The sequence below is a fragment of the Oncorhynchus mykiss genome, chromosome 5, assembly GCF_057628025.1.
Source record: "Oncorhynchus mykiss isolate SJ-2025 chromosome 5, ASM5762802v1, whole genome shotgun sequence".
Lineage (NCBI taxonomy): Eukaryota > Metazoa > Chordata > Actinopteri > Salmoniformes > Salmonidae > Oncorhynchus > Oncorhynchus mykiss.
The window spans coordinates 90,557,434-90,579,177 of NC_143026.1; the positions used below are offsets into that span (position 1 = coordinate 90,557,434).

The 21,744-nt window shown below is 45.1% G+C and overlaps 1 protein-coding gene and 1 pseudogene across 4 annotated transcripts; one reads left to right on the forward strand and one right to left on the reverse strand.

Annotated features, from left to right (window-relative positions):
* Positions 1-2,206: 2,206 nt before the first annotated feature.
* On the reverse strand, positions 2,207-4,077 carry LOC149983622 (uncharacterized; annotated as a pseudogene).
* A 1,522-nt stretch (positions 4,078-5,599) lies between these two features.
* On the forward strand, positions 5,600-20,900 carry enc3 (ectodermal-neural cortex 3). 4 transcript variants are annotated; one of them, XM_021604758.3, is made up of 3 exons: positions 5,600-5,905; positions 9,188-11,007; positions 19,722-20,900. In XM_021604758.3, the coding sequence occupies exon 2, from the start codon at positions 9,195-9,197 to the stop codon at positions 10,962-10,964; it is 1,770 nt and encodes a 589-aa protein (XP_021460433.1). In that variant the 5' UTR covers positions 5,600-5,905; positions 9,188-9,194; the 3' UTR covers positions 10,965-11,007; positions 19,722-20,900. The 4 variants fall into 4 exon arrangements, with proteins under 4 accessions (XP_021460433.1, XP_090092456.1, XP_021460431.1 ...); XM_090236330.1 differs by having other exon boundaries at positions 5,621-5,905; positions 19,725-20,900; XM_021604756.3 differs by lacking the exon at positions 5,600-5,905 and adding an exon at positions 6,511-6,663 and having other exon boundaries at positions 19,725-20,900.
* Positions 20,901-21,744: the final 844 nt, after the last annotated feature.

The window sequence follows — 21,744 nt, forward strand, 5'->3', positions numbered from 1 at the left end:
TTACAATGACATACAACACACCTTACAATGACATACAACACACCTTACAACACACCTTACAATGACATACAACACACCTTACAACGACATACAACACACCTTACAACGACATACAACACACCTTACAACGACATACAACACACCTTACAACGACATACAACACACCTTACAATGACATACAACACACCTTACAACACACCTTACAATGACATACAACACACCTTACAATGACATACAACACACCTTACAATGACATACAACACACCTTACAATGACATACAACACACCTTACAACGACATACAACACACCTTACAATGACATACAACACACCTTACAATGACATACAACACACCTTACAACACACCTTACAATGACATACAACACACCTTACAATGACATACAACACACCTTACAACGACATACAACACACCTTACGACATACAACACACCTTACAACGACATACAACACACCTTACAATGACATACAACACACCTTACAATGACATACAACACACCTTACAACACACCTTACAATGACATACAACACACCTTACAACGACATACAACACACCTTACAACGACATACAACACACCTTACAACGACATACAACACACCTTACAATGACATACAACACACCTTACAATGACATACAACACACCTTACAATGACATACAACACACCTTACAATGACATACAACACACCTTACAACGACATACAACACACCTTACAATGACATACAACACACCTTACAATGACATACAACACACCTTACAACACACCTTACAATGACATACAACACACCTTACAACGACATACAACACACCTTACGACATACAACACACCTTACAACGACATACAACACACCTTACAATGACATACAACACACCTTACAATGACATACAACACACCTTACAACACACCTTACAATGACATACAACACACCTTACAACGACATACAACACACCTTACAACGACATACAACACACCTTACAACGACATACAACACACCTTACAATGACATACAACACACCTTACAATGACATACAACACACCTTACAATGACATACAACACACCTTACAATGACATACAACACACCTTACAATGACATACAACACACCTTACAACGACATACAACACACCTTACAATAGGGTTACTGTTCTCCTTTTTCACAAATATCATCTTGTTTGAGGTGTGTCAGGTGATTAACAACAACAAGACTTTGTGAAACAGCTTAATAAACAATATCCTATCTAGATAGTATGATTATAGTGCATGGTCTGCTCTATACCAACAAGTAACAGTGGTCCAACAATTACAGTCTAAAAAAATAAGTGAATCAGCCCAGTCCAGTCAACCATACCAGACAGACTGACAGAGGACTGCAGCTGCATATGTAAATACCCACTCATTAAAGTCTGCATTGTTTTGGTGTGTCCATACGACCTTATAGAACACCTCCTCTGTTTCTGACAGGATGACCTCACTGGAGACAGCACCTGCTAGAAGTGAATGGGTATGTAGTACAGTAGGGGGGGGGGGGGGGGTCGGTCTTAAGTGAAGAACATAAATTTACCCTAGATGAGTTCATTAAAGTAGTCTGCTTATTGGCTAATCTCTTACTGGCATGCTTGTGTATGAAAGCACTTCAATAGAGTGGTATATCTATAAAGCTTTAAGGCGTGGCAGGTAGCCTAGTGGTTAGGGGGGGGGGGGGGCAGGTAGCCTAGTGGTTAGGGGGGGGGAGGCAGGTAGCCTAGTGGTTAGAGCGTTGGGATGGTAACCGAACATTTGCTAGATCGAATCCCTGAGCTTACAAGGTAAAAATCTGTTGTTCTACCCCTGAACAAGGCAGGTAACCCACTGTTCCCCAGTGGGCGGTCATTGTAAATAATAACTGACTTGCCTAGTTAAATTTGTAAAAATATATATTTTTAAGAATAACTGAAAACAAGGGTTTGAAAATGTAACCCCCCCCCCCCTACCCAAGAGGTATGTTTATGAGTGCATCTAACATAAACAACCTTTAGAGTTCTCTTAGAGAATCCTTTGAGGGAATCAAAGAGCGATTCCAAGATTGTTGAAACTCCCATCAACAAAGGAAGTGATGGGATCTGAATTACAGCCGGAACAGTTGGCAATCTTCAAATGCAGCTGTTGACTGACAGTAAGAGGGACACAGATGGAAATGTGTGAGCCCGGTGTCATATCAGAGTATCAGACCCCAGGCAGCTGGTGGAGGGGAACACAGGTCTCTTTGGTGGAGAACATAACACAGGTCCCAGGTCTCTTTGGTGGGGAACATAACACAGGTCCCAGGTCTCTTTGGTGGGGAACATAACACAGGTCCCAGGTCTCTTTGGTGGGGAACATAACACAGTTCCCAGGTCTCTTTGAAGATCAGTGAGGTGAGAATACAGGCAGGCAGGCAGGACGAACGGACGGACGGACAGACAGGAAGACAGGCAGGAAGACAGGGAAGCAGGTAGACAGGCAGGTATTTTCTTATTACGAAAGATCAGTGAGGTGAGAATACAGGCAGGCGGGCGGACGGACGGACGGACGGGTGGGCGGGCGGACGGACAGAGAAGCAGGTAAAACAGGGAGGCAGGCAGGTAGACAGGCAGACATGTAGACAGGGAGGCAGGCAGGCAAACATGTAGACAGGGAGGCAGGCAGGCAGTCAGGTGGACAGGCAGACATGTAGACAGGGAGGCTGGCAGGCAAGCAGACATGTAGACAGGGAGGCAGGCAGGCAGTCAGGTAGACAGGCAGACATGTAGACAGGGAGGCAGACATGTAGACAGGGAGGCAGGCAGGCAGTCAGGTAGACAGGCAGACATGTAGACAGGGAGGCAGGCAGGCAGACATGTAGACAGGGAGGCAGGCAGGCAGGCAGGCAGACATGTAGACAGGGAGGCAGGCAGGTATTTTCTAATTTGTAATTGTTATTATTTAACCTTTATTTAACTAGGAAAGTCAGGTAGACAGGTAGACAGGCAGACATGTAGTCAGGCAGGCAGGTAGACAGGCAGACATGTAGACAGGGAGGCAGGCAGGTAGACAGGGAGACAGGCAGACATGTAGACAGGGAGGCAGGCAGGTAGACAGGCAGACATGTAGACAGGGAGGCAGGTAGACAGGCAGACATGTAGACAGGGAGGCAGGCAGGTAGACAGGCAGACATGTAGACAGGGAGGCAGGCAGGCAGTCAGGTAGACAGGCAGACATGTAGACAGGGAGGCAGGCAGGTAGACAGGGAGACAGGCAGACATGTAGACAGGGAGGCAGGCAGGTAGACAGGCAGACATGTAGACAGGGAGGCAGGCAGGCAGTCAGTCAGGTAGACAGGCAGACATGTAGACAGGGAGGCAGGTAGACAGGTAGACAGGCAGACATGTAGACAGGGAGGCAGGCAGGTAGACAGGCAGACATGTAGACAGGGAGGCAGGCAGGCAGTCAGTCAGGTAGACAGGCAGACATGTAGACAGGGAGGCAGGTAGACAGGTAGACAGGCAGACATGTAGACAGGGAGGCAGGCAGGTAGACAGGCAGACATGTAGACAGGGAGGCAGGCAGGCAGTCAGTCAGGTAGACAGGCAGACAGGGAGGCAGGTAGACAGGTAGACAGGCAGACATGTAGACAGGGAGGCAGGCAGGTAGACAGGCAGACATGTAGACAGGGAGGCAGGCAGGCAGTCAGTCAGGTAGACAGGCAGACATGTAGACAGGGAGGCAGGTAGACAGGTAGACAGGCAGACATGTAGACAGGGAGGCAGGCAGGTAGACAGGCAGACATGTAGACAGGGAGGCAGGTAGACAGGGAGGCAGGTAGACAGGTAGACAGGCAGACATGTAGACAGGGAGGCAGGTAGACAGGTAGACAGGCAGACATGTAGACAGGGAGGCAGGCAGGTAGACAGGCAGACATGTAGACAGGCAGACATGTAGACAGGGAGGCAGGTAGACAGGTAGACAGGCAGACATGTAGACAGGGAGGCAGGCAGGTAGACAGGCAGACATGTAGACAGGCAGACATGTAGACAGGGAGGCAGGCAGGTAGACGGGCAGACATGTAGACAGGGAGGCAGGCAGGTATTTTCTTATTTGTAATTGTTATTATTTAACCTTTATTTAACTAGGAAAGTCAGGTAGACAGGTAGACAGGCAAACATGTAGACAGGGAGGCAGGCAGGTAGACAGGCAGACATGTAGACAGGGAGGCAGGTAGGTAGACAGGCAGACATGTAGACAGGGAGGCAGGCAGGTAGACAGGCAGACATGTAGACAGGGAGGCAGGCAGGTAGACAGGCAGACATGTAGACAGGGAGGCAGGTAGACAGGTAGACAGGCAGACATGTAGACAGGGAGGCAGGCAGGTAGACAGGCAGACATGTAGACAGGGAGGCAGGCAGGCAGTCAGTCAGGTAGACAGGCAGACATGTAGACAGGGAGGCAGGCAGGTAGACAGGCAGACATGTAGACAGGCAGGCAGTCAGTCAGGTAGACAGGCAGACATGTAGACAGGGAGGCAGGCAGGTAGACAGGCAGACATGTAGACAGGGAGGCAGGCAGGCAGTCAGTCAGGTAGACAGGCAGACATGTAGACAGGGAGGCAGGCGGGTATTTTCTTATTTGTAATTGTTATTATTTAACCTTTATTTAACTAGGAAAGTCAGGTAGACAGGCAGACATGTAGACAGGGAGGCAGATAGACAGGCAGACATGTAGACAGGGAGGCAGGCAGGCAGGCAGGCAGACAGGCAGGCGGGTAGACAGGGAGGAAGGTGAGGGATCCTCTCCTCCTCTGGATTGGGACAGTCTGATGCTGCCTAAGGAGTTTTTCCTAGCCACTGTGTTTCTGCCTCTGCATTGCTTGCTCTTTTATGTTTGGTATCTGTAAAGCACTTTGTGACAATTGCTGATGTAAAAAGGTCTAAATAAAATAAATGTGATTGATAGATGCTGCCTCTATCTGGGTTTCTCTCTCTATGTGCTTACATTTGTTTTGTTGGTATGGCATACTATTGGGGAATTTTGAGTTCGGCATTAATGTACCATTCCAGAGATTACTCTCTGAGCATAAATCCATTCAGTGTTATAACAAAAATGTGTGCTAAATGGCACGGTAATAACTTCTAATTCCCCTAATCTACATCCCTGATTACCATACTAAATCCTTCAGAAAATTACAAGAATTTCCCAAAAAACAATGAGCCATAGTCTGTATTACTGGACTTTGACCAACCTCACATTACAATGTGTACTGTACATGTAAGTGGGTAGTAGTACAATAGCCCTCTTTTTTTGTCTGTAGACATGCAAGCATATTGGTGAAGTGTATAGCAAACCCCTATAAAACTGTTTCATTTAAAGAAATCATATATATTAAATAAACAATGATAAAAACAGCTTGACTAAGTATTGGTCATGTTTTCTATCAATATCTGTCACAAAATGGATATGTAATTGCCTAGTTGCCTATAAAGATTAAATAAAAAAGATATAATTTAAAAAATAGCAGAATATTAGTCTATTATTCAATTGTTGGGGGGGGGGGGGAATCTCAAACTTTCTTCTCTGCTGTGATTGGACGAGAGCATACATGAGTAGGAGGTGCGTATGGAGCTGTAACTTGTGCTTCGTTACAGCTGTAGATATGGTCTACAACGCAGACGCACTGTGAACAACTTTGCAAACGTTTACATTTATTGTGTATTAAAAACACAGAGAAATAAAACAGATGGGTTACCAGTGTTTCAGCTTTCTAGGAGAAACATCGTCTGAACTTCGTTACTTAGAAAGCTATTTCGTGAACTAATACATTAAACTCACGAAGAAGTTGGGTGCCCATTGCATTGTGTTTCGGTCGGATATTCCTGCTTTGCTCCAAGACGATTTAGGTAAGGATTTGTTTCGATCACAGAGATACGTTCTTGTTTGACACTTCTTGTACTTCCGAAATATAACTATCTGCTTGTAACATCCGATCCGTTGATCCGGAGCTTGCAATTGTAGCCGTGTATGTTTGCCAGGCTGATCTAAGTTCGGAAGAAACTGAGCGCATGCTGGACATGGTTTACATTTAAAGACTGTCCAGATCTTTGGCGGCTACTAATAAGTATGCACAAAAGACTGCGCGAAACGAATGGGATTTCACTGTGTCGTGTTGGAGTCCTTGCTCCTCGGTCGTTTTGGTTAAGCACAATGTTTGTATTTTTCGTATCCCTTATTCTATGAATGTATTGATTTGCAGGTGTTTTTGGGTCAGCCTCATGAAATGTTAATATTTCAATGTATTTAACAGTTCCCTCTGCCGTCAAGCGATGAAATGTATTCTGAAATAACTACATTTAATTGTATATCATTTGTTGAATAAATTCAGTGATTCTGAATTGCATTTTGGCTATCAAACAATATTATGGATGAATTTTTTTTTGAAAGTTACATAATTTGCTTTTAGTGTTGCACAATTCGGACAATTTATAGCCTGAAGGGGATGTTTTATAAGGTGTTCGGTTTTACACAGGGACTTGAATGCGTTGCCCATGGCACCGTCTAAAATGAGCGAGCTACGGAGGGAACAGTCATGGGAGGTTGGCACCGTGATTCACAGGCGTAAACTGCTGATAAAAGCCACGAAAGGGATGTCCACACCCAGGTAGCATACCTATTCACCTCACCTGGTTATGTAATATAACTAGGTATTTAATGAGAATTAAATTCTATTTTTATTCATTTGCCAGTAAATAATTGATTACTGGTAGATTTTGACAGATTTTTGATTTCCTTGTTGCCAGTGTGTAAACACAAACCTTATCATGTATCCTTTCATCTTCCAAGTCCAGAGTTCATTTCCGGATCCATCCTACTGATAAGAGATGATAGCTTTATAGACTAATGACATTTTGTGGCCAGGCTTGTATTTATTCAGGATGGGAGTGTCAGGGTTAATTTTCAAGGCTTTAACATCTATGCTGGCAGGGTAAGGGCTTCTTTTCACCACTTTGACAACACAAACTAGGTCCAATAATACACTTTTGGGCAACCTGACCAAATTCACATAGACGTACATGTGTGTTATAGATCTGTCACTCTCATTGAAAGCAAGTCTAAGAAGCAGATTTGTTCTATGTGCGCTATTTCAATACTTAAATTTACGTTTAAAAAAAAAACTTTTAGATGGTACAATGATTTAACTACACAATACTTTATTGTTTTGTAACAAATTGGGCATTCTTAGAATTTTAGGAACCAGGAAATTGCCGAGAGATATCTCCCTAGTGCACCTTTGAAAGATCAGCTCAAGAGAGTTCTACCACATCCCCCCCTCTGAGTGTTACAGTGTAAAGACAAGGCCGTGGCTACAGATCCCTTCCAGAAACCTCTGTTAAAACTTCGTATCCGGATCACGTTCTGCACACGTTATTTTACGCATTCGTAGCTGCTCCTCCTCTTCACGTGTATCTCTTTACGCACTCTCTTTTTAACCACGATGATGTAGCTTATGTCTCTCTGCCTCATATTTCTGCACAGCTTAAATAACATACAACATTTGGCGATTTGAACGAAAATCCAAAACATGTATATTATGAAGGCTATAACCTTCTGTCTGTTTTAACTGATATTGTAGTTGCACAAGCAAGACCCAGTCCCGTATAGTTTGGACGCGTTTTGTGTGATGCGGGCTAATCTTTTTATAGTTGCTGCCATATCGTAGTTCCTGGAAGAAGAACAAAAACACGACTTGTCTGCCTACTGCGCATCTTATTCAATGATGATGGAAAAAGTAATGTACAGTCGCCAATTAGACTGCGTGTCTGTCTTGCAGCGGAACGTATATCTGTACCCACCCAGACCGGTAAAAATAGTCTGAAAATGGGCGCATTCGTTATGCATCGCTCCGTACCATAGTTAGGCCATATGCTGATATAGCGGTGAGAGTTAATAGCTGCATGTAACTCAGCATCTAAGAACATGAAATCACTAGACTGACTGTTTTGTATCGTGTTTATGTTTGAAATACTGACGGCAAAGTTTGTACGAATATGTTGATAATGTAAATAGTTGCATGTAGCCTACTCCCCTCCTGAAAAAGAAAGAACATGACATTGTGCTTATTAAAAGCCTGGTGAGGTGATGCAATAGTAAGAACAGTTTGGTGTTAAAACATGAAGTTTGTAGTCTAAACAAGTGACCAGACAAAGGCGATCAAGGATGCGGAAGCGGAGCACCCAGCATGTCAGCAGTGGTGGAAAAAGTACCCGATTGTCATACTTGAGTAAAAGTAAAGATAACTTCATAAAAATGACTAAAGTGAAAGTCACCCAGTAAAAAACGACTTGAGTAAAAGTATTTGGTTTTAAATATACTTAAGTATCAACAGTAAATGTAATTGCTAAAATATGTTTAAGTATCAAAAATATAAAACAAATCAAATTCCTTATGTTAAACAAACCAGACTGCACAAATGTTCTTGTTTTTAAAATGTACAGATAGCCAGGGGCACACTCCAACATGTACAAACCAAGCGTTTGTGTTTAGTGAGTCTGCCAGATCAGAGGCAGTAGAGGGATGACCAGGGATGTTCTCTTGATAAGTGTGTGAATTGAAAAAACAAAACAAATTCTGTTCTGTTAAGCATTCAAAATGTAACAAGTACTTTTGGATGTCAGGGAAAATGTAAAAAGTAAATAATTTTATTTAGGAGTGGTAGTGGAGTAAAAGTTGTTCAAAATATAAATAGTGAAGTAGGGGGCGGCAGCGTAGCCTAGTGGTTAGAGCGTTGGACTAGTAACCGGTAGGTTGCAAGTTCAAAACCCCCGAGCTGACATGGTACAACAAATCTGTCGTTCTGCCCCTGAACAGGCAGTTAACCCACTGTAGGCCTTCATTGAAAATAAGAATTTGTTCTTGCCTAGTTAAAGGTCAAAATAAAAAGTACAGCACCCCCACCCCAAAACTACTCACACATGAAACAGGAATGTGGCTTTGGCCACACCACATCCCAAGGCTAGTGTAAACAGAAGTTGCACATTTTAGTCTCCTTAATAAGTCTGTAAAGAGAGCGGAACATATTTCAATATGTAAAGCCTGTAAAGCTAAAGAAATTGATGATTCATAATGACATTTTAGACCAATATATATAGATATATTTACTAACATTGTGTTTGTTTGCCCTCCAGGTCCAAGATGTCTGTGAGCAACCACGAAAACAGGAAGTCCCGCTCTAGCTCTGGCTCCATGAACATCCAGCTATTCCACAAGACGTCTCATGCGGACAGCCTCCTGACCCAGCTCAACCTGCTCCGTAAGCGAAGAGTCTTCACTGACGTGGTCCTGAGGGCCGGGAACCGGGTTTTCCCTTGCCACCGTGCAGTGCTGGCCTCCTGCAGCCGTTACTTTGAGGCCATGTTTAACGGAGGCCTGAGGGAGAGCCGCGATGCCGAGGTCAACTTCCACGACTCGCTGCACCCAGAGGTGCTGGAGTTGCTGTTAGACTATGCCTACTCGGCCCGCGTCATCATCAACGAGGAGAACGCGGAGTCCCTTCTGGAGGCCGGGGACATGCTCCAGTTTCATGACATCCGAGACGCCTGCTCTGAGTTCCTAGAGAAAAACCTGGCACCGTCCAACTGCCTGGGCATGATGCTGCTGTCGGACGCCCACCAGTGCCAGCGGCTCTACGAGCTCTCCTGGAGGATGTGCCTGGCCAACTTCGCCACCCTCAACAAGACGGAGGACTTCCTTAGTCTCCCTAAAGACAAGGTTCAGGAGCTTGTGTTCAGCGAGGAACTGGAGGTGGAGGATGAGAGCCTGGTGTACGAGGCTGTGATAGACTGGGTAAAGGCGGACATAGAGAGGAGGCTGGGTGACCTTCCGGAGCTGCTGCGCTGTGTGCGTCTGGCCCTGCTGCCCGAGACATACCTGCTGAAGAACGTGGCCTCTGAGGAGCTGGTGATGGGACACAAAGTGGGCCGGGAGATCGTGGAGGATGCAGTGCGATGTAAGATGAGGATCCTCCAGAACGACGGCATTGTGACGGGGTTCTGCGCCAGGCCCAGGAAGGTCAGCCAGGCCCTGCTTCTCCTGGGAGGTCAGACCTTCATGTGTGACAAGGTGTACATGATTGACAACAAGACCAAGGAGATCACCCCCAAAACGGACATCCCCAGTCCCCGTAAGGAGTGCAGCGCCTGTGCCATTGGCTGCAAGGTCTATGTGACAGGGGGGAGAGGCTCTGAGAACGGGGCCTCCAAAGACATGTGGGTCTATGACACCCTGCATGATGAGTGGTCTAAAGCAGCGCCCATGCTGGTGGCCAGGTTCGGACACGGGACAGCTGAGCTCGACCACATCCTGTACGTTGTAGGTGGACACACCTCTCTGGCCGGCTCCTTCCCGGCCTCTCCGTCAGTCTCTCTCAAACAGGTGGAGCAGTATGACCCGCAGACCAACAAGTGGATCCTCGTAGCTCCTCTCAGAGAGGGGGTTAGCAATGCTGCAGTGGTGGGGGCCAAGAACAAGCTGTTTGTCTTCGGGGGCACCAGCGTCAACCGAGATAAGTTTCCCAAGGTGCAGTGCTTCGACCCGGTCCAGAACAGGTGGACGGTGCCTGCTTCCTGCCCTCAGCTCTGGCGCTACACGGCGGCGGCTGTCGTAGGCAACCACGTCGTAGTGATCGGTGGAGACACAGAGTTCTCGGCCAGCTCGGCCTACCGCTTCAACAGTGAGACGTTCCAGTGGTCCAAGTTCGGGGATGTGATGGCCAAGAGGATCAGCTGTCACGCGGTGGCGTCGGGCAATCGGCTGTACGTGGTGGGGGGATACTTTGGGGCTCAGAGGTGCAAGACCCTGGACTGTTACGACCCCTCTACAGACTCGTGGGACAGCGTGACCAGCGTGCCCTACTCGTTGATCCCCACAGCTTTCGTCAGCACCTGGAAGTACCTCTCAGCGTAGTGACGGACGGGGCAACAGGAAGAAATGGCTGTTAGGATCATTGGTGAGTTGCTTCTTCAAACACGGACAAAACATAACAGGTCACGCAGACCCAGGTTAAACTCTTAAAAACAGTAAGAATAGAAATTGCAGTGTCTCAAAGTCGTTGGGGAGATAAAATTGATAAACTATATTAAGAGGGCGGCACAGGCAAGGACATATCTTTTTTTTTTTTTTTTTTTAAACATGCAAATGAGGAGACGGTTTGTCTCCGCAGAGCAATTAAAGAGATTAATCACAGACAAAACAAATCCATGTGTTTAAAATCGAACTTCAGCAATGGAAACAAACTAATGGGAGAAAAAAAAATGAATTGGTAACACATGCGTCCCCCTCTAGATTGACCCAAATCCTATAAATCTGGAGGACAGTGGGTAGGAGGAGGTCAAGTCACTTTGTTCCACTCTGGTCTCAGTCGATATTAAAGCATCACTCTCCTTCATAGTTGTTCAACCCTTACTACACTATGGCCTTAATACAAATAGTTGACTGGATTTATAAAGCTTTGCAGGTGCTCGAGGACTTTACAACACTCCCTAAAGACAAGGTTCAGAGATCAGTCATTTGTCCTCTCTTGTCAGTCCGGTATCAGTGACCCCAGGCACAGGTGGACATCGAAGGGACCGACAAACAGTTTCAGTCCTCTGTTGTCATGGTTGTCATGGTTGCCGATGACTACAACATTATCTAATCGGGGCCTCTGGCTGGGTCTCTGGCTGGGTGTTGGATGATAAACATGGAGAAGTCAGTAGTTTATGGAGCAGTAGGAAATATGAATGTCAGCCTGGCAGTAATTACAGAGACAAAGAGCCGCTCCATGTCGCTCTAGCCCTCAATCACTTTCAGCACAGGAGCAAGACAGAGTTCAGGCCTGTGCTTGCAATACACTACAGTCCCTTGGTGAGGAGTGTGCAATATCTGCGAGCTGGCCTCAGGCTCTATCCTCTAGGTCCTAGGATGTGGCAACAGGGGCGTCAGTTTGGTATGGCAGTCGCAACCACAATTTACACTGAACAGAAATAGAAATGAACATGCAAAGTGTGTTGGTCACATATTTCACAAGTTGAAATAAAAGATACCAGATATGTTCCGTACGCACAAAAAAACTATTCTCACTAATTTGTTTCCATCCCTGTTTGTGAGCATTTCTCCTTTGCCCAAGATCATCCATTCACGTGACAGGTGTGGCATATCAAGAAGCTGATTAAACAGCGTGATCATTACACAGGTGCATCTTGTGCCGGGGACAATAAAAGGCCACTCTAAAATGTGCAGTTGTGTCTCACCACACAATGCCACAGATGTCGCAAGTTTTTGGCGCATTCAATTGGCATGCTGACTGCAGGAATGTCCACCGGAGATGTTGCCAGATAATTGAATGTTGATTTCTCTACCATAAGCCGTCATTTTAGAGAAATTGTCAGTATTCCAACGGGACGGGATCGTCAGAGACCAGCCACCCAGACAGCAGAAGAATAATTTTTGCGTGCTCGTTGCCCTCACCAGGGTCTTAACCTGACTGCAGTTTGGCGTCGTAACCAATTAAAAAATATTATTATTATATTTTTTTTCAGTGCAAATGCTCACCTACGATGGCCACTGGCCTGCTAGAGAAGTGTGCCCTTAATGGAATAATCCCAGTTTCAACTGGGCCGGGCAGATGACAGCATGTATGGCGGTTTGTTGATGGCAACGCTGCGAGTACCCCATGGTGGCGGTGGGGTTATGGTATGAGCAGAAATAAGCTTTTATTGATGCCAGTTGGAATGCACAGAGGTACCGTGACTAGATCCAGAGGCCCATTGCTGTTCCATTCATCCATCACCTCATGTTTCAGCATTGTAATGCACAGCCTCATGTCGCAAAAATTGGTTCACCGTTCCTGGAAGCTGAACATGTCCCAGTTCTTCCATGACCTCCTACATACTCACCAGACATGTCACCAATGAGCATGTTTGGGATGCTCTGCATCGATGTGTACGACAGCGTGTTCCAGTACCCGCCAATATCCAGCAACTTTGCACAGCCATTGAAGAGGAGTGGGACAACATTCCACAGGCCTCAACCAACAGCCTGATCAACTCTATGTGAAGGAGATGTGTCGCGCTACATGAGGTGAATGGTGGTCACACCAGATACTGACAGTTTTTCTGATCCACTCCCCTACTTTTAGTTTTGACCAACAGATGTCTATTGTCTGTCTATTCCCAGTCGTGTGAAATCCATAGATAATCACATTTTTAAGGCCTAATGAATTTATTTTAAATGCCCGATTTCCTTTTATATGAACTGTAGTTCAGTAAAATTGTTAATTTTAGCATGTTGCGTTTTATATTTTCAGTATAAAATACGCTACTAAAATCATTCCAATCCTGATTAAAAATAAAATAGCAAATGCAGTTTAGCGGTATTGGCAGGCTGATTTGAGGACCATGTGGAGGATCTGGGAGCGGGAGGGAAGGATGTTTGTATGGCTGGCTGGCTTTATCGATGCAGCTGCAGTGAGCGGCTCAACATTTTCTCAAAACAGTGCCGAGGTAAAGATGGCTGTAGGTAAACTACTGTTTTTGACTTGACATGAAACCAAACTGGGAGGATGACTGGCAGTAGGCCGACAAGTCATCAACTGGCAGCATCATTAAATAGTACTCGCAAAACAACAGTCTCAACGTCAACAGTGAACAGGCGACTCTGGGATGTTGGCCTTCTAGGTAGAGTTCCCCTGTCCAGTGTCTGTTTTGCCCATCTTAATCTTTGATATGGCTGAGATGTTTTTTTTCTTTGAAACTCTGCCTAGAAGGCCAACATCCCGGAGTCGCCTCTTCACTGTTGATGTTGAGACTGGTGTTTTGCGGGTACTATTTAATGAAGCTGCCAGTTGAGGATTTGTGAGGCGTCTGTTTCTCAAACGAGACACTAATGCACTTGTCCTGTTGCTCAGTTGTGCACCGGGGCCTCCCACTCCTCTTTCTATTCTGGTTAGAGCCGGTTTGCGCTGTTCTGTGAAGGGAGTAGTACACAGCGTTGTACGAGATCTTCAGTTTCTTGGCAATTTCTCGCACGGAATAGCTTTCATTTCTCAGAACAAGAATAGACTGACGAGTTTCAGAAGAAAGTACTTTGTTTCTGGCCATTTTGAGCCTGTAATCAAACCCACAAATGCTGATGCTCCAGACACTCAACTTGTCTAAAGAAGGCCAGTTGTATTGCTTCTTTAATCAGCACAACAGTTTTCAGCTGTGCTAACATAATAGCAGAAGGGTTTTCTAATGAACAATTAGCCTTTTAAAATGCTAAACTTGGATTAGCTAACACAACGTGCCATTGGAACACAGGAGTGATGGTTGCTGATAATGGGCCTCTGTACGCCTATGTAGATATTCCATTAAAAAATCAGCCGTTTCCAGCTACAATAGTCATTTACAACATTAACAATGTCTACACTGTATTTCTGATCAATGTGATGTTATTTTAATGGACAAAAAAAAAATAGGCTTTTCTTTCAAAAACAAGGACATTTCTAAGTGACTCAACTTTTGAACGTGTGTGTGTGTGTGTGTGTGCACCATATGATGATGTTGGTGGCACCTTAAATGGGGAGGATGGGCTCGTGGTGACGGGTGGAATGGCATCGAACACAGGGTTTCCATGTGTTCGGTTCCATTTACTCAGTTCCAGACATTATGTGCCAGCCTCCACTGACACACACACACACGACGCTTGCATCTAAACCATGTCGGCGGTCTACAGAACAGGGTAGTAAGGGAAAGGCAGTGTGGAGGGGAGATGGCGAGTGAGAGAGAAACTGAGATGAGGAGATATATTTTGCAATGCTTGGCAGCCAGGAGCCGCTCGCTGTAACAAAAATATGTTGCTCCCAAGGCTGAACTTTCAACCAGGGTAGAAAAAAACATAGGGTTTTCTCTCCCTCGTGTCGACAACACTCCAGTTGGCTGCTAGAGAGTTCACTACACATTTGTAGTAAAAATATTTTGGGGGTCTTTAAACGGTATAACTGATCAATGCACCATCATACCAGGTCATTTAACGCTTTAAAACAAAAGAAAATGGATGAATACGTTTTATTTTTTCCTACAGAAGGGCCATTTCTTACCGCTCTCTACAGCTTCTGTTCAAAAACATCAACACATACTGGAGGACTTACTGGCTCGCTACAGCTAACCAACTAACTACGTCGGTCGCGACCAGAATGACACACCAAAGGCCCACCCTGTTTCTGTTTAGAAAAAATAGAGAAAGAGGAGGAGTTTGAGCACGAAAAAAAAGTTCCAAGGCGACGTTTAACCACTGCCAAAATGTGGTGGCTGTTTGTGACACCACGGCTGCTAAAAAGTGCACACAGGTGGGTGCTACATGTTCGGCAATGGAGGACCAGTACCTACAGAGGAGCGGGTCCTTTGGAGGAACTGACCGCCTGCGAGGCGCTCTGGGTCAATTTGTCACACTGCTTCTCTCTGGCTGTACTATTGATGCTTCCTCCTCTGAAGAGACGAGGCCTTTCCAATACAAACGGTCTCAACTCCGAGCCTTTCATCCCAAGCCAGATGGAGACGTTCCATCTCCAATTATAAATGTTTTATTTGTTTAGCTTTTAATGCACTTTGAGATTTATTTTCTGTTATGAAAAGCCTTTATACAAGTGAAAATTATTATTATTATTACTGTGTTTTACATGCTTATGACACACACACACACACACACACACCGCCCGTTTCCTTCTAATTCTAGAGGAATAAAGGTGTGGCTTTCAGTTCCATTGGTAATGATTTGGAGTGGGGAGATTTGAGCTGGAGTGGGGAGATTTGAGCTGGAGTGGGGAGATTTGAGCTGGAGTGGGGAGATTTGAGCTGGAGTGGGGAGCTTTGAGTTGTCTTGGCGGTTTCTTCTAGTGTAATGATCAGCTAGTTTTCAGTTGTATTCTCTCCAGATGGGTCTGACCACAGATTCAGGCTACAATCCTTTCACTCACTGTTGATGGGGAAAAAAACAATTTGTGACTGTAAACACTCGTATTATGGTTTGTCGTAGACTCCTAGTCTAGACGAGAAACAATCTGTTTTACTGTAGAGCAGAGGTCAACGTGTAGATTTGTTGAGTGAGCTCCGTTAATCACACATGGCAGCAGGAACATGCAAACAATTCCACCAGTAATATTACAGCAAGGAACCAGTGCAACCGTTTTAACACAAACAAAATGGATACTGTATAAAAGGGAAAAGAATCGGTAAACGCCAGACTCGAAACAGAAACCCCTCCTGGATTCACCTCAGAAGGACGGGTTAGGAAGATGAATAAATGACTGTCTAAACTGGAACAACCATTTCAGTAACAGGTGAAATAAGTTAAACAGATTTGGATTAGTTTAGAAAAATGTATGTTATTTTTATCTTTGTGTTGCATAAGATTAATGCAAAAACATTAGATTTTGAAACGAACATATTTTGCAACTGCAATAGAGCATGCAGGAAAATATAATGATGGGTGTGGTTTTGAGTGTTTTGTTTTTAAATTCTACACAGTAAGAATGACACAATCACACTCAACCCTTATTCTACACCACAGAGTTAATTGAGCTATTTTTGAGTAAAAGAATAGGAACTCTGCTGTAATGACATTATTTCCTGTGGATTTGTTCTGTTTTCCCTTGTGCTTGTATAGCACCCTAGAGTAGTTAATCATGAGTTGGGTCTTAGCTGACATATGTGGGGGGGGGGGGTATCCTAGCTTAGCCCCAACACTGTGCTGGTGTAGGACTATAGGCAGACAGAATGTAACCGGAGATCTGAGCACAAAGTTCAACGAGGTTTCCCCGGAAAACCCAACAGGCCTAGCAATGGCTGTTTGTTCTCACTCCCCCCCTCCCTCCTCCTGTCTCCCCTCTTCTTTCTCTGCTCCCTCCTCCTGTCTCCCCTCTTCTTTCTCTGCTCCCCCTCCTGTCTCCCCTCTCACAAACATCCCAGAAACAGAGGCCCATTTTGAACTGTTCCAACTGAAACCTGAGGTGGTGGGGTGGCTCTGTGATGGGGCACACCTGGGCTGGGTCATAGGCCAGTGGGCAGGCTTCAGTGGGCCTCCCCAGACTGCTGTTTTAAAGAAAGGGCCGAGGGAGGGGGGAGAGAGGCTCAATACTAATGTTTTATTAAAGCCCACCAGGAACGCTCTGAATGAGCCTTTTTATAATGGCATCTGTGTTCAGCATCCCCCCCCCCCCCCCGGAGAGAGCGAGGGTGAACTCGGGGCACGTGCCCACACTGTCTTGAGTCTCCAGAGTAATCAATCTGTCACGTTTATGGCCCTTGGCGCAGCATCATTTGCATAAAACGAATAGGGTTTTTATTGGCCTTTTCTCCATGGTGCGGAATACAAAGGGAGGATGTGCTTAAAATGGCCGACTAATCCTCAGACTATAATTTGATGATCACTTTAAAACAGATGAGTCGGCAGCGCTGTAGGGCTTCTTCGAACCCTTTACACGATGTATCCCTCAGAAGCATGTATCATTGGTCTGCCACAGCTGTATTCTCTGTCCCACTGTTAGTCTCAGGCCAGCGTCTGCCACAGCTGTATTCTCTGTCCCACTGTTAGTCTCAGGCCAGCGTCTGCTAGGAACAATGTTTTATGTTAGAATTTGTCAGGCTCAACTTCTGGTAAGACGATGTGCTCATTTGCATTAGTATGCTGTCTGACTGTTTTACCTCACAGACAAGGGGGCGGGGGGGGGGGGGTGTCTAATGAGCAGATCTTTTCAAGGGAGAGGGACACTTTGTCAAACTGAAATTAGCCACCTGATTACTTCAGTTTGACGCAGCGGGTGTCCTTTTGGATTTATGTGACTTCTTTTATGACTGGGGTTTGTGGAGCCTTTTGACGCATTTCTTATCATTAAACACGCGCTTGTTCTGGAGATTTTAGCTAACAATGATTTAACATGGAGACCAAGGAACTGGACAGAGACGGAGCGATGATGGGCCATGGTCCAGTGCATTGTGGGGTAGCAGTATTGACAGTAGAGGCTGCAGGGTTTTGGTGAAAATACATCCTTCCGCCCGGGACTGGAACTACAGTCAACTCCTGATTCTGTGTACACTCAGGCCAAGCCCAAAAGTGGTGTACAGTATATAGAGAAAAGGGTGCAGACTCTCTGGCTTACTGTCTGCAGTGGACTAACCAGACTCACTGGTATGGGCTGGTGTTAGGAAATAGGTGAAAAGCCAACTGTGAGGTAACACAGAGGAGAGTTTATGGCTGTTTGACCCTTTACTAACATGAAGAAGAGACGGGCTGAGACACACACAGACGAGCCTGTCTGATCGTGGATCTCTGAGGTCTGGGAGTGTACTTCACCTCATTGGGACCGTGTGAATGTGAATGCAGCTCAATGTGAAACCTGACTCTAAATAGAAAGAGAACTATATTTAAAGGTGCCGTACTTGTGAAACAGTGATAGGGTGGCTGGCAGCAGAGGGTAGTACTCCTGGTGGTGCCGGCTTTCGTCGTCTACCCTGGCGGTGCTGGCTTTCGTCGTCTACCCTGGCGGTGCTGGCTTTCGTCGTCTACCCTGGTGGTGCTGGCGGTGCCCGTTTTCATCGTCTACCCTGGCGGTGCCGGCTTTCGTCGTCTACACTAGTGGAACATTTTTTATTAAAAAGAGCTGCAGGGACTGTGCCAGGACACCCGCACAGTGACACACACAAACACTTGCTGCAGTGGAAAGTCTCATCAGGTCTGCTGATGTGGTGTTATTAGCATATTAGTCAACATAAACAAAACAGTTTTTACATGTATTGTGTAATATGTTTGCACTATAGAATGAGAACAGCAGCCGCTCTCTAGTCCTCGTGGTAAATGGGTACAGGCCTTTGTAGCTGTGATGTGAGATTGGAGACTCAGGCTCCTGCTGTATTACCAGGTTCTGTTCTGCTCTGAGATGAGAGGATACCCAGGTTCTGCTCTGCTCTGAGATGAGATGATACCCAGGTTCCGCTCTGCTATGGTAATGAGCTCATTAAGCTGCCTTAAACTACCCCAGCAGTCTCTGTCTGCTGTAACGCACCATGCTTTAGTGTCTGTTAGGCACACCTATACACACAAACAGCTCCTGCAGACAGAATAGTATTAATTCCCAAAATGCAATTCAGAATATAACTTTTTTTTCTTCTTCAAATGAACTGTTCCATCTTAACAGCAGGGGAAGGAAATTAGATTCTAAAATATCTGAGGCCACAAAGATAGACTGGGATATGAGAGTCCAGCTACAGAACCCAGAGGAATCACCACAGTGTAGAATGTACATATCTACAGCTGAACAGATTTCTAGCTCCAGTACGTGTCAGTCTAGAATCATGATAAGCCTGGATGTGTATTGGTTTATGCCAAAATTAGGGTTAAGGCATACGATTTTATTTTTAATAATATTACAGCAATACAATATATTTTTTTGTAATGGGAACAACTCCAATCCTACATTTTGTGGGAATTTCTCTCCATCATAAAGCATGAATAATGGTATGTTGATGAGCATGATAAGACACTATACTGATGAGCTGTTATAATGGTCCACACTGCAGTATCTGCATTCTCACTTCCTGTATATGAGCTGTTGCTAGACATGTGGCAAGTGTTCACAGAAATGTGAATGATTCTCATGGACAAACTCAGTTCTTGGTATGCCTAACGCTTATCTTCTTTCTCTCTCAGCAGTGGTGTCTGGAATGCAGGCTTGTCTCCCTTCGGTGGCTGTGGAATGCAGTGGAGGGGTTGTCAACCCTGCCCTCCAGGCCTGCAGTCAGAAGAGAATCACATGTCCCCAGCTGCAGAGCAGGAGTGTGGCTAAACTGGGCCTAAGGTCGGGTGAGGAGAGGAGCGGCCTGTCCCTCCCAGCCCGCCTAATCTGATGTTTCCTCTGCTGAGTAACTTTCCATCGAGATACTGGCCTGAGCTGCACCAGACCACTGGGGAAGGGGGGGTGCTGCAGCCTAAGGAATGCCAGGCTGGGACTGTACTACAGAGGAACATGGATGCCGTACTGTACATCCCTCTGAGTCCTGGGGCTCATAGTGTGTTTATGACTGATCCACTGATTGACTGACACTATGATCAGAGCATACAAACAGAATCTGTTCTATGGATTCTATTTCTACTTTTCAGAGACTTATCAACTCCAGAATGACTGCAGCCGAGGATAGGACTGATTGTGATGTCACTCTAAAGGAGCTGCCACATTGGTTCTCCTGCTCTGACAGAGAAGGGCATGGGGTCTGAGCCACTGGGCTCCTCCAAACACTGGGTTATTGACTGTGTTCCTCAGGTGGCATTTGTTGAACTAGTGACAAACTCAAGGAGGCCTTGCCCATGTTAGTTAGGAGGGAGTTAATTTTGGGAAGTGAAGTGTATGATTTTGTGCATAGAACAATCTTCCTGTTTATTTTTAGACTTGGACTCGAACTTCCCTCAATTTTGGTCAACTAAATTTGTATCTTCTTTCTCAACTTAAAACACACTGCAAGGAATGTGACTCATGGCTGAAGATACAAAAATCACAATTTGACTAAATGCCTGTTGTGTGTTTCTTGTCTCAGGGTTTATGCAATTATTTGTGTTTGTGCGTAGTTTGGATGTACCCCCTGTTGCAACCTTTTTTTGTGTGTGTTTTCGGTTCTGTTTGTCCCTGGAAATGGCCTGAAAGAGGATGTTAAACTGAGCTCTGACTGTCTCACTAACAGAACATTCACAGGATGGCTCGAATGCAATTAGACCCATTTTTAGGATCTATCTTGAAGTTTAAACTCGTATCTACCCGAGGATGTCTTCACAGCTATCTTTCATATTCGTTTGTCAACCGAAACATCTTTTATAAAAGTGACCCTTTACCATGAATCCGATCTCAGTAGTATTTGTGCCGGACCCTAATATTTTGGCCTGTTGAGGTTTTTAAACAGTGTTTTGATTTGCAGAAGGAATTGTCTTTTTTTTTTCTTCTAATTTTGACGTTAAGTGCCTTGCTCAAGGGCACATCGACAGATTTTTTCTTCACCTAGTCAGTTCGGGGATTTGAACCAGCAACTTTTCAGTTACTGGCACAATGCGCTTCACCGCTAAGCTACATGCCGCCATATTCAAGCTGTTCCTCTTTCTACAAAAACAGACATCTGTATGTCAGAAAAGTCAAACCTGTGAAACCAACTGTTTACTGTTTTAAAGAATGGCATTTTCTTTCAAAGCTGTAGTTTTGATACTTCACTGTATGGAAAACACACGTTTATTTCTAGGAATGTTACAGCTGTTCACTTCACAGCATAGTACCTGCCTGATTATATAGTTGTCTAAGGGCACGTCTGGAACATTTTCCAAATGGAAATTCCAGGAAGTTTGTGTTTTAACAGGGATGCCCTGTTTCCATTGGGCTCAAACTAACAGTCACAGCTGGGTCAAATACCTGAGCTGTTAAATCAACTACATTTCATTAGGATCCCTATTAGCTGTTGCAGCAGCTACTCTTCCTGGGGTCCACACAGAACATGACATCAATAGACAAGAACAGAACTCGTTTTTTTTTTAAAGGCATATCAATGCGTACATTCAAATTACATACTTTTAAACAATTTGTAGTTTGAGAGTAAATTGTGGCTCCATAAGATGGTCTGTGCCTTTTCAGATCGCTGTAGTTAATTAAGACATTTCACAGGGACACAAAGATTGAGACCAAGCCACCTTTTTTGTT